The sequence below is a fragment of the Micromesistius poutassou genome (genome assembly GCF_964030765.1).
Source record: "Micromesistius poutassou genome assembly, chromosome: 18".
In the NCBI taxonomy this organism is placed as follows: Eukaryota; Metazoa; Chordata; class Actinopteri; order Gadiformes; family Gadidae; genus Micromesistius; species Micromesistius poutassou.
In genome coordinates this window covers 3,170,130-3,193,900 of record NC_140288.1, presented here as the reverse complement: position 1 = coordinate 3,193,900, position 23,771 = coordinate 3,170,130, and the positions used below count along the sequence as shown (strand labels likewise).

Sequence of the window (23,771 nt, the reverse complement as noted above, 5' to 3'; positions counted from 1 at the left end):
AATGATTCATTCAATAAGCCCGACTTTTACTACCAGTGTACGTTTAGAAATACGCTCATCACGAACTATAGACCTGAGCAGCAAAATAAAAAAAAAGACAAACTTTCCAGCTCTTGTCTTTTTTCTTCTTTTTTTTTTGATCCACCTAGACTTCCAATTGATTCCCTGCTCAAGGGCGCGCTCTAGCGGCCGCTCCGGGAACATGATCAACACTCAACTTTACCGCCACTACAACTTCACCGGCAAACTCGACCACCGGCCGGCCAGCGGCGGCGGGAGCAGCGGCGGCTCCTTGGACACCAAGACCGTGGTGTTCCTGGTCATATGCAGCTTCATCGTGCTGGAGAACCTCGTGGTGCTCGTGGCCATCGGGAGCAACAAGAGGTTCCACAATCGGATGTACTATTTCATTGGTAACCTGGCGCTGTGCGACATGCTCTCCGGGGTGGCGTACCTCGTCAACCTGCTGTTCTCCGGGGAGAAGACCCTGCAGCTGTCCCCGGCCCTCTGGTTCGTCCGGGAGGGAAGCATGTTCGCGGCGCTGGGCGCTTCGATCTTCAGCCTCCTGGCCATCGCCATCGAGCGGTACCTGACCATGGTCAAGATGAGACCGTACGACCGCAAGAAGAACTACCGGGTGTTCCTCCTCATCGGCACCTGTTGGATTATCGCCCTGACCCTGGGGGCGCTGCCCATCATGGGCTGGAACTGCCTGGGCGACCTGCCCGACTGCTCCACCGTGCTGCCCCTCTACACCAAGAAGTACGTGGCGTTCTGCATCATCATCTACACGGTGCTCCTGCTGGCCATCTCCGTGCTGTACGCCCGCATCTACTCGCTGGTCAAGTCCAGCAGCCAGAAGGTGAGCAAGCAGCGGCACTCGGAGCACGCCCTGTCCCTGCTGCGCACCGTGGTCATCGTGGTGGGCGTGTTCATCGCGTGCTGGACGCCCATCTTCGTGCTGCTGCTGGTGGACGTGGCGTGCAAGCAGCGGCGCCGGTGCTCCGTCCTGTACAAGGCCGACTGGTTCATCGCGCTGGCCGTGCTCAACTCGGCCATGAACCCCGTGATCTACACGCTGGCCAGCCGGGAGATGCGCCGGGGCTTCGTGGGGCTGGTGTGCGGACCCTTCTGCAAGATGCAGACCTCGGTGAACGGCAGCGGGGCCAGGCCGTCGCTGGAGCAGAGCCGCAGCAAGAGCAAGTCCTGGGGGAGCGGGATCAACCAGAACCAGAACCAGCAGCAGGGTTCCTCCAGGAAGGAGGGGGAGAGGGGGAACGAGGCGGGGCCGGGACCCGTCACTCAGGACACGCTGGTGGGCCAAGCGTGTCCTGATTAGGGTCGTGGGGTAGGCCTATAGGGGATCCAGGAAGACGTGAGGGGGTTTGAAAAATTAGGGAAGCACGCAATCTAGGAAGGCGCAGGGGTCGAGAGGCGGGAAGGGCATGTCGGGGCATCTGTATTGGGGGAAAAACGAAATGGAAAGTTCGGGGAGGGGGGGGGGGTTAACTTCAGGGTGCTCGTTTTAGTTGCATACTTTTTTTTAATCTTGAAGTTTGAGTCTCTCCCCCCCCCCCCCCCCCTCCCCTATACGCTACGTGGTACTGATTTAAGAGCGTTATTACCCATGGCAGCACACCCAGTAGGCCTATCATATATTTACCTTCACACTAAGCTGCTCATCGCTGCTACTTACATATAAGCTTTGTAACTGCATAAAGGATAACGGCAGAAGTGTGGCATCAGTACAATTCAAAGTACTATATTTAAAGAACTGCAGTAATGCATGATGCTATATTGGTCAGAATTACAACCATTGCAAACCTATTTATTCGTATTCAGGTTGATGCTGATTCCATTTTTTTTTACCTAATAATGCAAAAGCCTAATAGTGCAATTTATAAATTAAACCCAGCATGGTTTGTGTTGTTATTTAAAAACAAACACACTGTGTGTTTAAACTAAATGCTACATCATTCTGTATATCTAAGGGTTTACTTTGACAGCGCTACATTCACCGTTCATTGACCGATGGACCAAAGTCAGTTGTGTAGAAGTACTCCTGCAAAGCGTGAGAGGTGGAAGAGCCCCATCTGGTGGTCAATAGTAAAAGGTGGAGAATGCTTTTTCCCAATTAACTGCATGTTAATCATTAGTTTTTTCTCAAGCGCTTTCGTTAAATTCTTGAATGAGAATTATGTTTGTCGATACAATACATTCAAATCGCTGAACAAAATGTAGTCTCTTGTTCTCACCAGATTTTATTTTTATTATTCATTTAAGCAAATGACACATGTCTTGGTCCAATTGTCTACAATTTGCACAATATGCACACGGCTTGCTGATGAATGCATTGAAGGGTTGATTCTCAGTGTCATTGTCCTGCTCTTCGTGACTTCTATTCGTATCTTCATCGTCTGAGCCATGACATGCAAAACGATCCGTTCAATTTCCAAAACCCGTCAGACATACGTGTATATTCCATAAATAGCTTTGCCTTGGAATGCTGGTGATGTCTGCTTGGTTGGCAAACGACCTGTCATGTGACGTGTAGGAATTTCGAATCCCAATTTTACCGATCCACAAATCAAGCTTGCAGCACATACGGGGATGCCCACAGCTATCACAACCGTGGATGAGCATGGAGGAAACGTTGAAACCCTGAACAGCAGCTATACGCACTCGTGGAAGAGGAACAAGAAGAGAGATAAGAGTGTTTGGTGGTGGTAGGGGGAAGGCATAATAGAGGAAGAGCTAGAGATATGTAACGAAATGGACATGCAACTGTGAAGTTTCGGATAACAGGAGACACATTGCAACAATAATAAATGTAATGTATACGTACTGTACACCCTGGCCTACTGTGGAAACCAGTAGGCTACCTTAAAATCTCTGTGTTGTAGCCTATGCAATAGCATTAGGACTAAATGTACTGTACATTTTCGAAGAGAACCGTGAGTCAGTGTCAACAAAAAAAGTAGAACAAAACTGAATTTTGAATATAAAAAACAAGGTTGGCTGCCATAGTAAAAACCTGTTAACATTTGATCTGTACGGCTCACACGATGACAAACAACAACCTTTGGTGTCTTTGGCTAATTTACTGACACACTTTCTGGGTTTTGAAGCACAAGTGTAATGTGTTTGGGTGAGCTCCTACATTTAGCAGAACAACAACAAAGTTGTGATGTCTTGACATTTGTGTGACCATCGTACTTACAATTGTGACGTTGCACTTCAGCCAAAGCGATTGAGAAAAAAAAACTGTAAAGCAGTTTTAGCCTGAGGCATGGAAGCATATATTATGAATATAATGCAATTCAGAGCCCACAAGTCTCCACATGTGGAAGGTCAATCGCTTTATTACCCAGCCTACGTAATACTCTAAGGATGTTGAGAAGTCGTAATGTGGTTGGGAGCAAAGCCAATGAAGAAACAGGAAATTGTGCACATTCACGATTTTATTGCCAACAGTCATACATAATAATGATTAACCCATACAACCAAAAGATTAAATTTGTAAACATCATTTGGACATATTCCGTTGTTTTTGTTATTTTAATATTTTTTATTTTCATTTTTCTTCAGCTTTTCCCCAAAATAAGTGTACTTTGTGTAAATCCCTCTGACAAAGGTTTATATCTAGAATTTGGGAAATTATACATTTATAATATATAATAGAGAAATAAATAGAACTAGAGATAGAGACAAGAGAGAGGGAGAGAAAGAGAGCGAGAGGAGAAGATAGAGAGAGATAGAGATAAAATTGGAGTCTCAAGCAGCAACACGCAGCAGGGCAAAACACAACCTCTCGTGAACAGGCATGCCCCATTGAGGATCAGCTATTGCACTTTAAAGAGATAGAGAGAGAGAGACACAGAGATAGAGATAGAGAGACACAGAGAGAGAGAGAGAGAGAGAGAGAGAGAAATAAAGAAATAAATAAACAAAAACACCTGGTACAAATAAAAGGCACATTTTCATCAACTGAAATCTGGAGGGAAAAAAAGAACAAATGTCTTACAGTTTAAATATCTTGTTTGGTTGTGTACGGCGTACCCCCCTCCCCCCACACATACTTCTGATCTTCATAAATATTCAAGTATAGAGTTGGTCCTGCAAGATACTTTATTCCTATTTCAAACCATTTATATATATATCATATATATATATATATATATATGCTTGTTATATGTTCTTCGTAAAAATAGGCATTGATCTAAATAGACTGAAATGTGTTGGCATCAGGCCATGGCTCCGATCAGGGGTCTGATTGACATCTGTCACCAAGGCGTTAGTTAAGCCTGTGTTGTTGTTTTCTAGAAAATATATCCAATTAATCTTCACTGGTTCACTGGTGACAGTGGTTTCTATTCAACGAAACGTGCGTAGGAGCAGCCCAGTGTCGGGTCACAAACCCCTCGGAAAAGGACCTTTAAAGACACGTTCCACTAAAGGAACGTCCCTCGAAGGAATATTGAAGGAACCATCCTCTGAGGATCCTGAAAGGAACATTCCTGCAAATTAATTTCAGATCTAACGATCTTTGAAGGAATTTTCCTCTGAAGGATTTCTTCTCTAAGGAGGATTCCCAAAGGAACTCTCCTCTAAAGACCCTCGAAGGAACTTTCCTCTAAGGAACTCTGAAGTAACCTTACTCTAAGGATCCTTGAAGGAACCTTCCTCTAAGGAACTCTGAATTAACCTTACTCTAAGGATCCTTGAAGGAACTTTCCTCTAAGGAACTCTGAAGTAATCTTACTCTAAGGATCCTTGAAGGAACTTTCCTCTAAGGAACTCTGAAGTAACCTTACTCTAAGGATCCTCCTTCCTTTGCTCTGAGGAACCTTGAAGGAACTTTCCTTTAAAGGAACCTTTGAGGAACATTTCCCCCTCAGGGGTAGAGTTTAGCCAGGTGTAAGGTGGTAACATTGTTTGGAAACAGTTCAGTAATCTCAAAATAGTGTAACCCCTCTGAAGATGTGTCATTTAGTTTTTTGGGTGATGCACGTACTTTATCTTGCAGCAAAATACAGGTACATTATAGAACATTGCATCTGTCTTGTCAAACGTATTGAACACACACATCGATTTTGGTTCAATTGTACTTGTCCAGTGCATATTAAACTCAATACCTAATTCATATTGGTATAAAGCATGAGAAAAATAAAACTGTCCTCAAAATTGGTTGAATGAATGGTTGAATGGAAATGAATGCTTGAATAATACATTGCAAGCTCATTCCAAAGAGCACTCCATGTATAGTCAAACTACAGTTACAGTTTCCTAATGTGCACGATGCGTTTCATTGTTTGTCAATATTGAGGTCGTTCCACAGATGGAAGTTAAATATAACCAGAAACAATACGACTAAAATTGTTGTCGTTTTAAACATAAGATGTTAAAAAAAAAAAAAAAGGGGGTTAAAGCAGATAATAAAGACATTACCAATTTGGGGATGCCAATAGAAGATATTCACACACTAAATCAAATAAAGAAACAATGACAAAAATAACCAATTCTAATCCATATTTCTTTTTACAACTTTAAGTGAAAGTGATCTAATATTCAACATTCTTAATTGAGGGCGCACATAGTGAAAGAATCAACAAGATTTGTCTAAATCAGTCTCTTTAGTATATAGTGTAAATCACTGCTGAACACATTGGATGTGAGTCGCTGGGGCGACTAACACAGATGAACTAAGGTTTCAGATTGTGCTATTCCTTTGTGACCATTCATCAAATCATAAACTCTTCTTTTAAAACGTCACAATAAAGCCAGAAACGCTAATTAGGGATGCGTGAAAACATCCATTTGCATGACTCAAGCCCCGAGAGAAAAAAAAAACGAATTATTTACTACACACCTATTGAAAACAATCCAGATAAAAACCAATCGAGAAAGAATTATCCTTTGAAAGCATAGATATTTTACAGTGTGAGCATACGCAAGCACCTCTTCTGGAGAAAAAGGGCATCAAGGTTTATGAACAATGTCCACGAGAACACATTTTTCAAGTCATGCGACCGTAGTGACACAAGAGAGTACTTCATTTAAAAAACAGAAAAAACGTCATTAATCTTTAAAGCCATTGACAGCACTATGAAGGATGTTGGTGTACCATCCCCAACACTTTGTGACTAATACTGCAAAGCAACATTCTCGACTACTCCCCGATAAAACCAAAAAACGATTGGATATAGTGACTGATTCATTGAGCTGTTTGCACTATTGCTGGGCTTAAAGGAGATTTTTTTTTGTCCTAAAATAGTTTTGATACAAACAGTATTTGTTTCTCAAACAATTTCAGTTATTTTTTCAAACTCTTAGCCAACAGTACCTGTAAAAACGTGGTTGTGCTTGACAGAAAAAAAAAAAGAAATTGGGTTTGTTTTTTTTATTCTAAAATACTCTTCCCCCGCCTCTTTGAGGTTTGAATTGCGTTTCACCAAAACTACAAGAACAGTTGTTTGAGTTTTTTTCTTTACATTTCAAAACGCCAAATCAACATATTATGTCCAAATGCACCTATATATCTTTTCAAAAATATAGCATTTCAGTCTTCACAACAAAATAATAACAGTTCTATAAATCATTTTTATCTCAAACAATCCTGCTTCGTCCAAAGCCTCCATTGAAGAACTGCGGGCTCTTTTTGCCCCCCCCCCACCACCCCTCTGAGCCGTCAAACAAAATATCACATCTTCTCTGTTCAATGTAATCTTCAAGTTTCAAGTTGACGGTTTCTATTGTTCGTAGTCTCCTGGTCCGTTACAGAGTCACTATTTCCTCCCGACCGGCTGTTTGAGACACAGTTCACTTCCGGCCGATACGATTGGCAGACTGTTATCGCGGTGGTGTCCAATCAGGTGGTTGATGCTGTCAAATATGTGGTCTTTTGTCCTCACCTTTTTTTTTTCCAAAACAAGAAAACATTTATTAGTCACAGTACAAAACAAATGTACTACATTTACATTTAGGGCATTTAGCAGACGCTTTTATCCAAAGTGACTTATAATAAGTACATTTGTCAGAAGAAGTGAAACAATATATCGCCGTCGGTAAAGTAAAGATGTTCATAGAACCAAGTGCAAGCACTAACAATCGCTAGGCCAACCCATTCCCCGTATACAGCAGTGATAGCTAGCTACTGCAGATGCTACACAATTAAGTACTATAACGTACATTAAGTGCGTTCATTAAGTGCCAGGACATACAACAGACAAAGTACTAAATAGCTGGATAGTGCTGTAGTGGCTCCTTTCTACAAATAAGGTACTGGGTTTGATTCCCCATTATCCGCAGCCTACCCCTACTTACACGCCTGTGTAATGCTGTGTATCCAAATTCCCTGTAGGGGTGAAAGTGTTTTTTTGTTTTTTTACTGTGGGTTGCGACCCATAATTGGGTCTCAAATACATAACTTTTCTCAAAGATTTCCATATGCATGCCTGCATTCCTTGTTGGTTTCAGTTGACCGTGAGAAGTTGTTTGAAGACTTAAAAGGGGGAACGACGTGTATTGATTCACAATGCACGACATAGAGATGGTCTATGAGAACCTCCTGCGCTACACGAATCCCCCTTCAGGTCTTCAAACATACGTACAGAAATACAAAGTACACACACAAGGCATGTAGGCATGATGCACAACCGGTTTTGAAATTATTTTGGCCACTCCCCTACCTGACCCTCTCGGGCCCCCTGCGGCAGCCCGTTTATGGGCCGCGACCCACAATTTAAAAACCACTGGGGTAGATAAAAGAATCAAACTCCAACTTTATTTTGGTTCCAAATAGCAACGGAAAAGTGCTTGACAAGTGAACAACACGACAGCAAACGAGTTTTAAACCAGGATCACCATCACAGAAGGTACCGTCTGAGTGCGGAGCGACACAAAGTGATTAAAGGGGAGCCGCCACTCGGCTATTTTCAACCGCGAGCGCTCGCTGCTTCACACGCAGGTTTGTGACGGTCTGTGACATCAACTCCCTTTTTTTCCGTGAAGCCGGGGGGGGCCATTCGCGGAAACGGCGCAGTTTTATTCTCACAACGCAACGTTTATAAAGCAGTGTAAGAAAAATAGCCAAGCGTTTTAACTCTTCCCCTTTTACAAGGAGCGACTACGACGACACACGCAAACAAACAGCATCCTGATCACCGAGCCACCGGGATACATTCAAGAGGGGGGGGGCGGATGAAACAGAGGAAAAAAAAAAACGGGCACACACACACACACACACACACACACACACGGGGGGGGGGAACCGACAACGATGACTCACTCGCGGCGCAATCTCAAAATAGACACACGGCCGGCTGGGGGCCGCCCCCCCCCCCCCCTTACCGTCCCCTCGGGGTCCACCAGCAGCAGGTGCTTGGCCAGGCCGTGGTGCATGCCCGTCAGCACGTAGGAACCCGGGTTGGTGGTGCTCTTGCGCACCAGGAAGTCCCCGTCGTCCCGCAGCAGCTTCTCGGCGTCGCGCCGGCTCATCTGGCCGTGGTACCAGGCCTGGCCGCCCAGCTCCTCCTGGCCGCGGGGGGCCACGCCGGCGCGGCCCAGCAGGGGGCTGCAGTTGTCCACCGAGGCGGCCTTGTGGAGGCCCGACGCCGCCGAGCAGCACGGCGGCGGCAGCGGCTGGCCCGGCCCGGGGTTGGCGGGCGGCGGGTGGGAGTGGATGGCGTCCTCGAAGGGCTCTGGTTACGGGGGGGGGGAAAAAAAGGGGGAGGGGGGACGGGGGACGGAATGAGAGGGTCGGAATGAGACTCTAGGGACGGGAGGTGAATGTGAAGTTCTTATGTGGAGTTTTACAGGTTCTCGAGTGTGATGAATGATCGGTGTGTTGTGTAAGTTTTAATAAATGAAGCTCTGTTTTCTTCAGTTTGTGTATTCTGGCCGCCCCCATGTGTTAACTGGTGTCACCTAATTCCCCTTTGTAAACCCGTTCCCTGGGGTGAACCGGTCACAAGACTCCCTTATCTATTCCAGAAAAAAACCCTGTGTGTCACCATATCCCTCATATGATGTAAGAACAAATGCATTGCGCGGCGGGGGTGAAACTGTGGTAAAAGGCTGTGTGAAACTGTATTCTGGGCTCACTCTGCCAGAGAGGAGACTAGTGTATGCATGCATTAAAATAGGTTAATTGTCTACAACTATTGTGTGCTTTTTTGCATCAAGAAGTCTCTTCTGCCCTAGACATAATATCGCATAAAGAAATGTCCACGACACAAGGTTTTTCAAGTTTGCTCCGTGTCCTATTTTGGACTTTTTGGATAAGTTCTAGGAGTGAAACGCTAGATTATGATATGATAACACTGAGACACATTGCTAAAAGGTTTTAGTTTTTTTCCTTTGAGTCTGTTATACCTGAGTTCTAAAACCTCTTCCCAACAGCTGTCACAAATGGCCAAATTGAGACTACAGTAGATATTTATATATAGATATTTATATATCCAAAATAACTTTGTTAATAAAAAAAAACTAAATTGATCATTGTCGAACAAAAATAGGAATGTACCAAAGATGCTCATAAGTCATTTTTGGCAAGACCAAGTCAAGTCTCAAATCTTTGGTCACAAGTCCAAGTCAGGTGTCAAGTCTTTGGGCTCATGTCAAACAGGTCCTAACCAGTCACATGACCTAACCACTCATGTCAAACAGGTCCTAACCAGTCACATGACCTAACCACTCATGTCAAACAGGTCCTAACCAGTCACATGACCTAAGCAGTCACGTGACCTAAGCGGTCACGTGACCTAAGCGGTCACGTGACCTAAGCAGGACGTACTCATGTCAAACAGGTCCTAAGCAGTCACATGACCTACGCAGTCACGTGACCTAACCGGTCACATGACCTAAGCAGGACGTACTCATGTCAAACAGGTCCTAAGCAGTCACATGACCTAAGCAGTCACGTGACCTACGCAGTCACATGACCTAAGCAGTCACATGACCTAAGCAGTCACATGACCTAACCGGTCACGTGACCTGAGCAGGACGTACTCATGTCAAACAGGTCCTTCTGCGGGCTGGTCCTGGCGTCCGAGGCGTGGTCCGTCTCGGCCTGCAGCGCGGCCAGCACCTGGGCGTCGATCTGCCGGGTGTTGACGTACGACGGCACCTCCCCCGCCTTGGACGCCTGGACGCCCTTCGCCTCCGGGAGGCTGTGTGTGTCCGTCGACCCTACACACACACAGTACACACACACAGTACACACACACACAGTACACACACACACACACACACACACACACACACACACACACACACACACACACACACACACACACACACACACACACACACAGTACACACACACACACACACACACAGTACACACACACACACAGTACACACACACACACAGTACACACACACACACAGTACACACACACACACACACACACACACAGCGGGACCAGATGTTAAAACCCTACATGTTTATGTTTTCCTGCTCGGGGCGGGGGTAGCTGACATCGCGACGCTAAGCATCCTGGCACTTAATGTACGCCCTCTTATTGTAGGTCGTATTTAGTTATAATAGTTAGTTAGTTACGTAGCGTCTTATCCTAGCTATATTTGTTGTGTACGGGGAATGGGTTAACCTAGCGATTGTTAGTGCTTTGCGCGTGGTTCTATGAACATTCTTACTGCGCCGGCAGCGATATATATTTTTTCACTTTCTTACGACAAATGTACTTTGTTGTATGTCACTTTGGATAAAAGCGTCTGCTAAATGTAAATGTAAAATGTAAGCATCGTTGATAGCCTCCTGATACAACGGCTTTAGATCTATACCCAAAACAAAACCTGAAGAACAGAACCACGGTGGATCATTCTGTGGCCGCAAACCACAGCTTTACTTTATGCTTGTGCTCTATTCTGTGTGCTTACCTTGGACTTATAGAGCTGTTTTCACAGAGGCATCAGTGTAGGACAAACACAGGTGTCACAACACTAATGGTCCCGCTCCTTTAATGTAGCAGGACACGGGTAGTAGGCTCAGCCTCACTAGTTTAGTCCACTGCCCTCGCCTTGGTACATTAAAGGTCCCATGACATGCCACCAGGTAAGAGTGTGATTAGCCGTTACAAGCCGTTTTGAAAATCTGTCTCTTCTGACATCACAAGTGGGCATGTCCACCTAGATGTGTGACGGATAGATGAGCAAACGTTTGCTACAGTCCCACTGGGGTAGGCTGGTAGAATGATCCATCCAGCAGCACATCTAGGTGGACACGCCCACTTGTGATGTCAGAATAGCCCGATTTTCAAAACGGCTTGCAACGGCCAATCACACCTCACACCTGGTGGCATGTCACGGAGAACCTTTAAGGTGGCAGAACCGTTGTGTTGGTCCTAAGAGGCCACCTCTGTGAGAAGGGTCCGTGCTCCGGGATGGTGAGCGGACGTGGTCCTACCTTGTGTGACGAGCGCGGGGGTCTTCTCCTCGCCCCAGCTCTCGCCACAGTGGCGGCCCTGGTAGTACGCCGGGTCCACGGAGCCGGGGCCCGTCTGCTGCCGACGGCAAAAAACATCACGGTTAAGAGCCGTGTTTCGCAGGGGGGTACCACTCGGAACAGTTCAAATCGTCTGCTTTTTGTGCTGTTTAATATCGGTATTTGCTCCATGTCCTATTTTGGACTTTTTGGATAAGTTCTAGGAGTGAAACGCTAGATTATGATATGATAACACTGAGACACATTGCTAAAAGGTTTTAGTTTTTTTCCTTTGAGTCTGTTATACCTGAGTTCTAAAACCTCTTCCCAACAGCTGTCACAAATGGCCAAATTGAGACTACAGTAGATATTTATATATAGATATTTATATATCCAAAATAACTTTGTAAATAAAAAAAAACCTAAATTGATCATTGTCGAACAAAAATAGGAATGTACCAAAGATGCTCGTAAGTCATTTTTGGCAAGACCAAGTCAAGTCTCAAATCTTTGGTCACAAGTCCAAGTCAGGTGTCAAGTCTTTGGGCTCATGTCAAACAGGTCCTAACCAGTCACATGACCTAACATCTCCTAACCAGGACGTTCTCATGTCAAACAGGTCCTAACTATTCACATAATGTCTCCTAAACAGGACGTACTCATGTCAAACAGGTCCTAACCAGTCACATGACCTAACATCTCCTAACCAGGACGTTCTCATGTCAAACAGGTCCTAACCAGTCACATGACCTAAGCAGTCACATGACCTAAGCAGGACGTTGACGTTGATGTAATGAAGAATGTTTAAATCATTTATAATTGTTAAAATGTTGTTGAAAGGAGCCCGCAGTTGCATGAAGACATCCTCCTGGCATGAAAGGGTTTTCTTAAGAGCTTCAAGAGAGAACTTTGAGACGAGAGAAGCTATCTTAAAAGGGGGTACATTCGTAAAACGTGGTCTGAGAACCACCGACGCAGTGCTTCGGGTGTTTAGACTCCCAGCCAAAAGGTCCAGGGTTCGAACCCCAATATATATGTAAGTCTACCTGCCAGTCATCCTTGAGCTAAGATAATTAATACCTACCTGCTCATGAATGACACAACACTAAAGATAAGGTCCGTCCCTTCGTATAACAGAGCTTTACAGTCTCAAGTATTGTTTTGAAAGCATTAACATCTCGCGAGAGCACAATTTGAATTTGCTCAGCGAGTCACTCTGGGAACGAGCAATATACTCACTCCCCGATTGCCCAAACCCAGGACATTAACCAATCACATCGGTGTATCTGATACAGGCGGGCCAAAAGCGTTGCTGTTTTACTGATCGTATATACGGCAAGTCTTATCTATGGGTTAGCTCCGCTGGTCTGGATACGTCACCCCTTGTATTCTTCTGATTGGTCGCAGTGTTATCCAATTGCGTGCAGTGATATTTTCAAACGCATGCTTGGTTCCTTCCCCTCGAGTCGGGTCCATTTTCCATTCCTCGTTGCCAGACCCTACAGCTGTCCAGATGCGGGTCTGGATTTCCAGGCTAGTGTTGACATGAGAACCAGGGGTACCAATCTGACCTGTCCTCCGTCAGTCGCCCCGCCCTGACCGGCCAGCCTGGAGTCGATGAAGCCCCCCGGCGGAGGCATCTTCCCGGGGATGTTGTTGTAGTAAGGGTGCTCCGCCGGCTCCTCCTCCTCCTCCGTCCAGGGGAACTCCTCCATGTTCAGCACCCTGAGGGAGTCACACGGTCACCTGTTTGATTACCTCCGCAACGCTGCTCGTGAGCGGGACAACACTATTTGAGTTGTGTATTTGTTGCTTTAGGATCCCGAGTATCCCATTTGTTTGTTTTTATTTCATTTCTTGCATTTTTTTTTTGCTCTTTATTGTTTTTTTTCATTATGTTCAATAAAAAAAGAAAAAAAAGAAAATAAACACTGAAAGTGGTTGGGGTACTCCTAGTTTCACAAGTCAGAGATTCATATCTAAAGTCTGACGGCAGACAAGCTTAAATCTGGGTGACCCGGGGCCTTTATCTTTCTTTCGCTTCAGATCTGTTTCGAACAATCACGTTGCTGGAGGTGGGGATTTGTAAGAATGTGATTGGCCGGAAACCTTGGCCAGAAGTAGTACACTGAAAAAACGGTCAACTCTAAAGGTTTCAAATCAACACTGTGTAGTGATAGGGCCACTGTAGTGATACACTTAATTAAAATCTCCTTCTGAAAGCTTCATCCAACATTCTCTTCGTATATCTCTCTAATATCTCTCTAACGAAAGAGGAAACAAGGACTAACTCTCTGCCCTTTCCATTCTTAGTTTCTGGCCGGCTCTGTGCTGTATCCCCCCAGAGGTTCTGCTATAACACAGTAGGACTGCTGGATCAGAGGTTCTGCTATAACACAGTAGGACTGCTGGATCAGAGGTTCTGCTGTAACACAGTAGGACTGCTGGGTCAAAGATGAGGGCGCCATCTAGAATAGTTAGGCACCACAACCAGAAGAAGGCATTGCCAATGCATTCACTTTTCTATAATATCCGTAAAAAAATATATGTAATATATGTGAGTGTCACGCAAACAAAGTGTCCGACCGTGTCCAACAGCTCGGTGTTGAACAAAATATTCTGCCCTCTCCGAAGTTAAGCAAATAAAAATCTGCTACAAAAAAGCTTTTCTTTCTGAAGCATGGAGGGGGCGGCATTTAACAAGTTGACCGCAACATACAGATCAAACTTTTCTGAGAACTCTTTAGCCTCGTCAGCCTTTCTGTAGAAAAGGGTGACTCAGGGCTCACAGGAAAGCAGTTTGTTTGTGGGTCTGGGTGACGTATACACATTTTTGAATTTGTGTTACCGGCCCTTTCCCAATATACAGTGTATGCACTATACTGTCAATGCTCCCATCGCCTTAATATAACTTACTTTTATAACTACATAAACATAAATTGTGTACAATAACTACGTGTTATCCGCACAGTAGCAGTGAGTAGCCCGTGCACAGCATAAATAGACAGAGATTCTCATTTTAGAGCATTTTATCTCCATTCACCCCTACACAAACCTCTACACGTTCTGGCACTCTGCCCCCGGTGCTCAAGCACGGTACTGCAGTCTCTTTTCCCGGTCACAATACGGTCAGCGCGGGCTCATTTTGGTGTATTTTTCAGGCCTTTTTGATTCAATCCCATTTTTTTGTGGTAACTGGGTAACATATGTCGGCTCACCTGTCGTGCGTTGCGGAGGGCTTGCTGGAGGGACACTGGAGGTACTGCTGGAAGCGCAGGTCGAAGGCCTGTCCGATGGTGCTGATCACGTCCTGGGCCAGGCTGTCGGCGCACTCCAGGATGTGACACGCTGCCCAGGGGGGAGGGAAACACGACACCATGAAGCCTCTGACTGTCTGCTGTAAAACACCTGCTTAGTGCACTGCGTCGACCGGATAGAGGTCACTAGGTTAATGACACAACACCTAGTTAGTATATTATGTCATTGGGTCTATGTCACTAGGTCACTAGGTTAATGATATGATAATAATAACTAAGTTAAGTTGTAGTATAGTAGTATAATTATATATATATATATATATAAAATATATAGCAAGTAAGTTAAATAAATAAAAACTAATATATATACACACACGCATAAACACATACCTACATACATATACAAATACATACACATCAAATGATTTGAATCAGTGGTATGGTGGGAAACAAATGGAAGATGATGTGACGGTGTGGACTGGGAGTACTGGTTCCGCTGGGTGTCCAGCGCTATAGTTAATCCCGAGCTGGGAGACTCCCACTGGGAGACAAAGCGGTCAAAGACCTAAAGACTGTTGAACCTCTATACCTCTTCGATTCACCGGGTCCTTGGCGACGTAGGCGACGTAGTCCGTCGTGTCCTGAGGCAAGGTGCGGAAATGAAAAAAAAACAATTGTTAGAAACCGACATTTGAAACAGCGGAGGGTGGATGAACGTGACCTCACGCTCTCAGTGCAGTGGGCGAACATCACTTACCGGGTCGCCGCCCGATGCAAAGGAGATGGACTGCATATGGTGGTTGGCGATGATCTGTGGAGAGCACAGCGAACACGACGTCTCAACGCGCGACAGCGGCAGTTTGTTTAGGGAATACCTTTTTTTTTTCCGTTATAAACAAGGATTGGGAATGAGTTACTTTCATCTGTAATATTATCGGATTCTTTCTCGACTTAATCAGCTGACATTAAAACACTCTGCTGTGGTGCTTTGAGCAGATCTGTAGTGTGTCCTATTTGAAATGTTGTCGTTCATGTTGGATTGGTAGCGCATTGATCGGGAGCCGTTAAAAGGCAGAGGTGTCCTGTTATCGACAAAGGTAGAATGTCAATTCAATTTTTCAAGCAAGGTCAAAAAAAAAATAAAACGCTAACCCTCTAACCCTAACAACGACTACAATGGAAAGTAACATGTACTTTGAGCAACTCATCAACCAGGACCAGTTGTCCCTTTTATTTGAGTAGGTTTCCCAAATGGTAATTTTACCTTTTCCCTTCCCGGTTCTCTTTCAGGGGAGAGAGTGTACTTTAACCGTGAGTAAACCCTTCCCAGCGCTCCCACTCACTGACCTGCTTGGAGTCCGGGGTCATCAGGTTCAGGCTGCTGGTGGAGATGTTGAGGTTGATGGACATGCCGGCGAACTGGAGGTTGCTCTTCCCCAGGATGTTGGAAAGGGCTTTGGAAGGAGGCTGAAGGGCGGAGACCCAAACGGAAAGGAAAAGCCTTACATTTGGTTCCGTCGTTTAGATTTTTTTTAATGCAGTGGTTCTCAAACTGCGTAAAGTATGCGATGCGCTGTTTAGTCGTATGCAGAGGAATTTCAGAAATTTTTTATTTTTGCATCTCAAACGTACAACCGAACACACGCAGCCTTCTCATTAGTCTTATCATTCTGTAATAATAATTTGGCTTTTTTTTTGTTGGCATACCATTGTTGAATGTGCCTCCTGCGTGAGCTGTGCTTAGCTGAATAGGGCTGCAGGCCTACACTACTGTATTTTGTTAAGTTTAATTACATTGGTCACAATGGTGGGGAGACCAATATTTTCCGAGGTGGTACGTGGTATAAAAAGTTTGAGGACCGCTAATGTAATGCAAAGTGATGTTCACCATCAACGCCGCGACCAGCCGCCAGGTCCATCAAAAGGAATCTAAAGAGGCCCGGTTTAGAAAATGCAAAAAATATATGTGAAAGAAAGCCATGACAGTTTTCATTAGGTCTCGCTGTTGTCCTTAACTAATTTTAATCCCATTTGTTCTTGACGTATAAAACCCTGTGATCTTTCATGAAGAAATGTAAGTTCAATGAAAAGACTCATCGTGTATGACAGACATAAACACTTCTTACACTGTCTGTCAATGACTTTCATTCATTCATGCTTCAGGTCAGGACCTTCATTCATTCATGCATTCCATTATTTCCCTGCCCTCAAACACACACAATTCATGCAGTCATGCCGTCACGATCACACCCCGTGTCATCTTACAAATCATTTATCTCGTGAGCATGTGATGCATGCTCTCCTGCATTTGAACCGGCAGCGGCTAGCACAGAAGTGCTTTGTTTCACACCGTACATTAAGAAACCAGTCTCCTCCTCACAGGGTGTGTGTTCATCACACACACACACACACACACACACACACACACACACACACACACACACACACACACACACACACACACACACACACACACACACACACACACACACACATCCTAAACATAGAGAGACACACACGCACACGCATGCACACCCTTAACATAGACACACACACACACACACAATCAACAGAGACACACACTCAAACGCACACACACACACACACACACATCCATACACACACACTCAACATAGAGAATAACGCACATGCTCACTCGCGCACACATACACACACACACACACACACACGCACACACATACACTCGAGGACACACTAACACACACTCAGGCGCACATGCACACACACACACACACACACACACACAGCCTTGCTGATATTCTGCACTACATGAGTCACTGAGCGCTGCACGAAGTGTGCAATGCATCGTGGGCTAAAGCTACACCCACGCACACTGAGGCCAATACCTCTCTCTCTCTCTCTCCCTCCCCCATCTCTCTCTCTCTCTCTCTGTCTCTCTCCCTCCCCCATCTCTTTCTCTCTCTCTCTGTCTCTCTCCCTCCCCAATCTCTCTCTCCCTCTCCCTCGCTCTCTCTCTGCCTTTTGCCCTCCCCATTTTTCTCTCTCTTTCTCGCTCTCTCTCTGCCTCTCTCCCTCCCCCATTTCTCTCCCTGTCTCTCGCCCTCCCCATTTCTCTCTCCCCCTCTCTCTCTCTCTCTGCCTCTCTCCCTCCCCCATCTCTCCCTCTCCCTCGCTCTCTCTCTCTGCTTCTTCTCCTCCTCGTCTCCTTCCTTCCTTGAATCCTATTTCTAGGAAATAGAGATAGAGCGATCCGCACGTAAGTACACACGTGCATACGAACGCAGCCGTTCACGCACACTCACACGCACACTCAAAACACACAACCACGCACACGCTCAAAACATCACAAGACCGTCTCAATTAAGAGCATCGCTGTCCAAGATCATCTACACATCACCATGCCTTCCTCTCTCTCTCTCCCCCTTCCCCTGCCTTCTCCCTCTCTCTCTCACCCACTCACTCTCTCTCTCTCTCCCCCCCCCACCTTCTTTCCCTCCCCCACTGCCTCCCTCACTCCCCCGCATGCCCGGTGTACCTTTCTCTTCCGCGGGGCTCCTTTTGTCCCTGGAACCGCCTCGCATACCAGGCTGATGGCCTCCCTGCCGACAGGAAGGGAGAGGAGGAAGAAGGGAAGGGTAGAGAGAGAGAGAGAGGGAGAGAGAGAGAGAGAACGAGAAAGAGAGAGAAAGAGCGAGAGCGCGAGCGCGAGCGAGAGAGGGGGAGCGGGGGACATGACCACACCTAGGGGTTATTTGAGTCAAATCGTTGTTTTTCTATTATTTTTGGTATATACAGCGAGCCGATACGCGACCAGGCCAGACGCACTACAGTACCTCATTGATAAAAAAAAACGACAGAAAAGTTTACAGCAGCAAATAGTATCAACCGGACTAGAGGTAGTGCTACACTCTTGCTTATTATTCTCTCTTTAGTTAGCTCCGGGGTTTGAGTCTAGCCATGCTAGCCCCGTCTAGCCCTGAGGTTAACGCCAGTATGGCTCCAGGCCTCCGGCACAATATGTCGCCGTGCGCTTGGCCCTGACGCCAGACACTAGACTTGCTCCGGGAAGTCATGCGGAAACATTGATGTGACAGAAACGATTTGCTGTTTGCTTTGGCCTCGCGTAGTGCAGAAGTCGGTCGATTATCTAAAGAATATTTCTTCTCACGGGAGATATGCATGTGGACAAGAGCATAGTACCGCATGCGGTGTTGATTCATCAGAACCCGCATTGAACACGACCCACTAGTTTATTCATCTCAACCTAATCCAACCCTTGTTTCTTTGGTATACAACACTGGTCGCTAACATATTCGGGAAACTACATTGTCCTTTCGCGATGAAAATGTGCAAATGTTTAGCAACGATATTTTAATACGACATGAAATGAGTTTGAATCTCGACTGGCGTATTTGTGTATTCAGAACTGCGACGTGGAGTGAGTCCTACCGTGTTATTTGTGATCTGGTTGTAAAATCCAGTGACCTCATTGACCGTAGGACTTCTATGCAACCAAGGTACTGAAAAAGAAACATGGACAGACATAAAACACAGCGTTAGATTCATATTCACTGAGAGTCCGCTTTATCATACCGTAAAGCATTTTCTAAACAGTTTGTGATCAGTTTGTAACCGTAAAACACACAGCGTGCTATGTTCAACGAAAAAGAGAGAAATGGCCGCCTGAATAGGCTTTTTTCAGTATAGACTTATCACACTACTGTTTGTTTGTCGATGACATTCAAAGGGCCAAATGCAAGCGTTATACAATGTGTGATCAGAGATGTGCTTCTCCTTTGTGTCCTCACAGAGTGAGCCAAAGGCAGAACAAACATGTTGTCCTTATAAGGCCCGAGTGTGTTTTGGTTTGGTGGCTACATCTGGAGTGGGGGGGGGGGGGGGGGGGGGTAGGGAAAACCGATCAGGGACAATGGCCGTGTTAGATGTTTGTAGCAGACGAATTCAGACAGGCTTGCTCGTAGTTCACCCTGTATACAGAAAGCGTCTTGGCGTGTGCGTGTGTGTGTGTGTGTGTGTGAGACATGATTACCAAACAAACACACAAATAAACAGAAAACAATGGCAGGCACATAGAAATATGAATCACAATATGTCATGGTGTCATAATGAAACAACGGACAAAATCGACCGTTAAATTTCATCTTCATTTTAAGAAACATTTTGTGACCTTGCACTTTGTGACGTGACACAAGTAGGTCGATTTGGGAAAGGGGATTCTAACGCGTGACCGACCTTATAGCTGGGGGGTGCGTTCTAAAGGATGTTCTAAAGGGATTCCACTCGTCCCCACTTCCTAAATCCTCCACATGTTCTCTTCAATCGCCATCCCGGCAATACGCAGCAGTAAGGCAGAAGGGAGCGGCCTAAAGCAGCCTGCGAAGTGGCTTTGGACCGAGGTGTCACTGAACAGTGCAAAAGAACTTTGGAGATCCATGTCATAAGCCGTACACCCACAAATAAAGCAAGTGTGACGGTCGTGATTCAACAAGAACATCAACAGTCATTGTCCCCTTTAATGACGCTGTAGTAGCATTCGACGCCACACTGCTTCCTTCCCCCCCCTGCTCAACCACAAGCCCTGATACTGTGTGTCTCCTCAGGATGATAGTGACCATTGAACCGGGCGATAGATAGTGGGAACGCAGTGATAAAACAGGGCCCCTTTGACTCCACAGTCCACCGTGGTTTAGCTAGCTAGCTCACTGTGAGCGTAAGGAAAGCTGCATGTCATGAAGCGGCTATCACAAGCTAGAGTCCCGCTTATTCACAACAAAAGGCCACTTCCTCTGCCGCCGTCTCTGCTCAACAGCTGACGTAAGTCGATGAGTCGAATGGGGTTAACAGGTTTTGCTTTTGCAGAACGTACCGACGTAAAAACTGAGTCGCACAATATAGCCAGATATTGTGATCCCCATTCATGTTTACACAGCGTTGCTATTGAAAAATAGAATAATAATAATGTATATGCCACTTGTTAGATGCTTTTATTCAAAGCCTAACAAGAACCAAACCGAACAGGCTTCGATTCATGAATGAAAACAAGGTGTGGTTGGTATGTTCTATCAGACACAGACAATGTGGTTCTCAATCACAACGTTACACTTCTCCCAGCGTGTGTGAAGACTAGTGCAAACGTCACGGTGAGCTCACGGTGAGAACAGGGAGAGTTTATACACGACACTACTTATGAATGAATGGCTTCGGTTCGTACAACAACACAGAACAGTCCGGCGCACAGTACGCGACAATATGCCTCACACTTCATACTCCACCATCAAATCTCCTAACCCGAGAAGGACATCAACAAAAAAAACCTATGTCACAAATAAACACCACCCCCTGACAGTGTCAATTTACCTCAAAAGGAAAGGAAATAATAAATAAATAAAACAAGTCTCTCTAACATCTAAAAGCCTTGTGCATCCGAAAGACATTGCCACACACGGACACCCTAGCAACCACCAAGGACAAAATAAAGCTGGAAGTGTAAATAGTGCCAGTGTTAATCAGTGTCCCTTCAGAGTAATGGTGCGTGATGTGTAAGCGTGAGCACATGACACTAATTAAAAGTGCTCCGAGCTGAACAGCACATGGAACTGTGTTGTGTGTGTGTGTGTGTGTGTGTGTGTGTGTGTGTGTGTGTGTGTGTGTGTGTGTGTGCGCACGTGTGTGTGTGTGCGTGTGTGCGTGTGTGCGTGTGTGTGTGGTTGGTGGGTTCGAGACCACCACCAGCCAATCACAGGCCTCTGTCGCTCTCGCTCAGTGTGGTCGCTGTTCCACAGCATCGACTGGACAAATAAACATGCTCTCGCCCCACAAACGCTGTTAATGGACTGTCATGCTGGGTCTGGATACTGTAGGCTTTGTGCTCAGGCCAGAATAAGACTGACAAGGAAATAATGGCGATAGCACGGCCTGACTCTGACTCTCACACTCTCTCTCTCTCTCCTTCTATCTCTCTCTCTCTCTCCTTCTCTCTATCTCTCTCTCTCCCTCCCTCTCGCTGTCTTGTGTGTCTCTCTCTCTCTCTCTCTCTCTTTCTCTCCCTTTTCTCATGAATAACAACCTCAATCAACTGCCTTTCTGAGTGACTTACAGCGTTAGTCATTCAATGGACTCATTATTATGTTTCTTCTCAAAGCCTTCACACATTTCTTGTTGCTTTCACTGACAACAAGTCCCTTCCAGCCAAATTCATTCACACCAAAACGCGGAAGGTCCTTGGTGTAAGATCCTCTTTTTGCTTCATCCTCCTCCTCCTCCTCATCCTCCCTGCTCATGGCTACTGTGACTCATTGCCAGTGTGACATTCTCAGCAGCACCAGCAGTTGTGTGCCAACTTGCTCGCCTCTCTCTCTCTCTCTCTCTCTCCCTCGACCGGTGGGTAAGCACTATACAGCGACCGAGAGAAACAACATGCATGTCTTTATGTGTCGGCTTGTATCTGTATCAGAGAGCCAGTGCTGCCAGGGGGGTGGGGGGGGGTGGGGGGGAGAGAGAGAGAGAGCTGGGCGAAGGAGAGAATCAACACCGTACAGGAAAATGACATTGCTATGGTTACAAAAACACGAAGCCATGCCATTCCTGACATGAAACAGGACGGACGCACCGCCGAGGCAAGAGCGACACGCAGGAGAGAGGCACATTAATAAAAAATGCTTCGTAACATTCTACCGTTATCGCACGCTGCTGATATGATAATAATGTACATGACGAATTCCAGGGATTTCAACCTCTGTTGACAATGCATGCGAGACTGCTGTTATTGTTGTTGTTTTTTTTCCCAGCTTTGCCATCAATGGCTTCTCCTATTTTAGCCCACTGGTGACCTTCTCTGTTTCCTGAATTATTCAATTTTTTTTTTTTCCCTCTGGTCCCTGTTCTTTCTTCTCGAGCCGAGCCCTAGCATGGCTGCTACCTACACCCACACAAGAGCGCCCATGTAGAGCGCTATTGACACTACGTTCTTTCTCTTTTCATACCCCCTCCCCCGCCCCCCCCCCCCAACCCCAACACCTCCTTGAAGCCATAGCTCAGATCAAGTAGAGGCAAGGTGAGATCACTTGTAGGGATGTCATTAATAAAAAGAAGCCTAGATCAAGACGGAGAGAGAGTGAGAGAAAGAGATAGAAAGATAAAGAGAGAGAGAGAGAGAAAGAAAAAAAGAGAGAGGTGACTTACGTTGACGATGTACGTTATTCCAGGCCCGGAGATCTTCTCACTGGAGTGCAGCCACCCCCTGGGCGGTTTACTGACCAGCCCGGCGGCGGTGGTGGTGACGGCGGCGGCGGCGGCGGCGGTGGAGGCGCCCGTACCGCCACCGCCGCCACCGCCGCCACCGCCGCCACCTCGACCCGGCGTCCGGTCCTCCGCTCCGGGCTGGGGCTCGTCCGGCCTGACCTTCTTGCTCAGGCCCACGGCGGCGGCGGCGGCGGCGGACTCCAGCTGGGAGCAGCCGGTGGTGCAGGCGGAGTTGCCGCCGGCCGGGGAGCCGTGGTTGCACGTGGAGCCGGCCGCGCAGGGGGCTGCCGCGTGTGCCGCTGACCCACCGGGGCTGGCCGCCCCGCCGCCGCCGCCGCAACCGCCACCACCTCCTCCACCACCTCCTCCACCACCTCCTCCACCGCCTCCTCCACCGCCACCTCCGCCCTGCAGCTTGGACACGGCCAGGTCCTTGACGGCCGAGGGCAGGCCCTTGATGCCCAGCAGGCTGCCCGAGTTGCTGAACTTGAGGTGCGACACCTTGTTGATGAGGGTGCAGAGGGTGGTGCCCCCATCGCCGTCCAGGTGGTGGTCCGAGCCCTGGCTGCCGACGGCGGGCGGCGAGGCGAGGGCGGCGGCGGCGGCGGCGGCGGCGGCCGACGACGGGTGGACCTCGGCGGCGGGGGGGCTGTAGGGCGTCACGGCGGAGGCTGGCGAGGGGGCTGCCGAGACCTTGGAGTTCATGGACAGGCCGTGGAGGAGGTCATCGACGGACGTTACGGACTCATTCCTGAAGCGGTTGTATTTGGTACGGTGAAGCATGCCCCTTTTCTCTCTCTCTCTCTCTCTCTCTCTCTCTCTCTCTC

The 23,771-nt window shown here is 46.7% G+C and overlaps 2 protein-coding genes across 2 annotated transcripts; one reads left to right on the top strand and one right to left on the bottom strand.

The window, feature by feature from the left end:
• Nucleotides 1–202: 202 nt before the first annotated feature.
• Nucleotides 203–1,339, top strand: s1pr3b (sphingosine-1-phosphate receptor 3b; the record flags this gene model as incomplete). Its single annotated transcript, XM_084482940.1, has 1 exon — nucleotides 203–1,339. The coding sequence occupies one exon, from the start codon at nucleotides 203–205 to the stop codon at nucleotides 1,337–1,339; it is 1,137 nt and encodes a 378-aa protein (XP_084339066.1).
• Nucleotides 1,340–6,753: 5,414 nt separating this feature from the next.
• shc3 (SHC (Src homology 2 domain containing) transforming protein 3) lies at nucleotides 6,754–23,771 on the bottom strand. The gene is made up of 12 exons (XM_084482798.1): nucleotides 22,885–23,771; nucleotides 19,132–19,202; nucleotides 18,218–18,281; nucleotides 16,048–16,167; nucleotides 15,458–15,511; nucleotides 15,290–15,341; nucleotides 14,662–14,791; nucleotides 13,015–13,168; nucleotides 11,426–11,519; nucleotides 10,009–10,188; nucleotides 8,350–8,699; nucleotides 6,754–6,911 (listed from the first exon to the last, which is right to left on the bottom strand). The coding sequence occupies exons 1-12, from the start codon at nucleotides 23,725–23,727 to the stop codon at nucleotides 6,786–6,788; spliced, it is 2,238 nt and encodes a 745-aa protein (XP_084338924.1). The 5' UTR covers nucleotides 23,728–23,771; the 3' UTR covers nucleotides 6,754–6,785.

Coding starts and splice junctions, on each gene's coding strand:
- shc3 (XM_084482798.1), bottom strand. CDS start 23,727: ATGCTTCACCGTACCAAATACAACCGCTTCAGGAATGAGTCCGTAACG. Junction 15,512..16,047: donor TGACCCCGGACTCCAAGCAG/GTCAGTGAGTGG, acceptor TGCTCTCCACAG/ATCATCGCCAACCACCATAT. Junction 13,169..14,661: donor CCCTCCGCAACGCACGACAG/GTGAGCCGACAT, acceptor TGACTCCCTCAG/GGTGCTGAACATGGAGGAGT.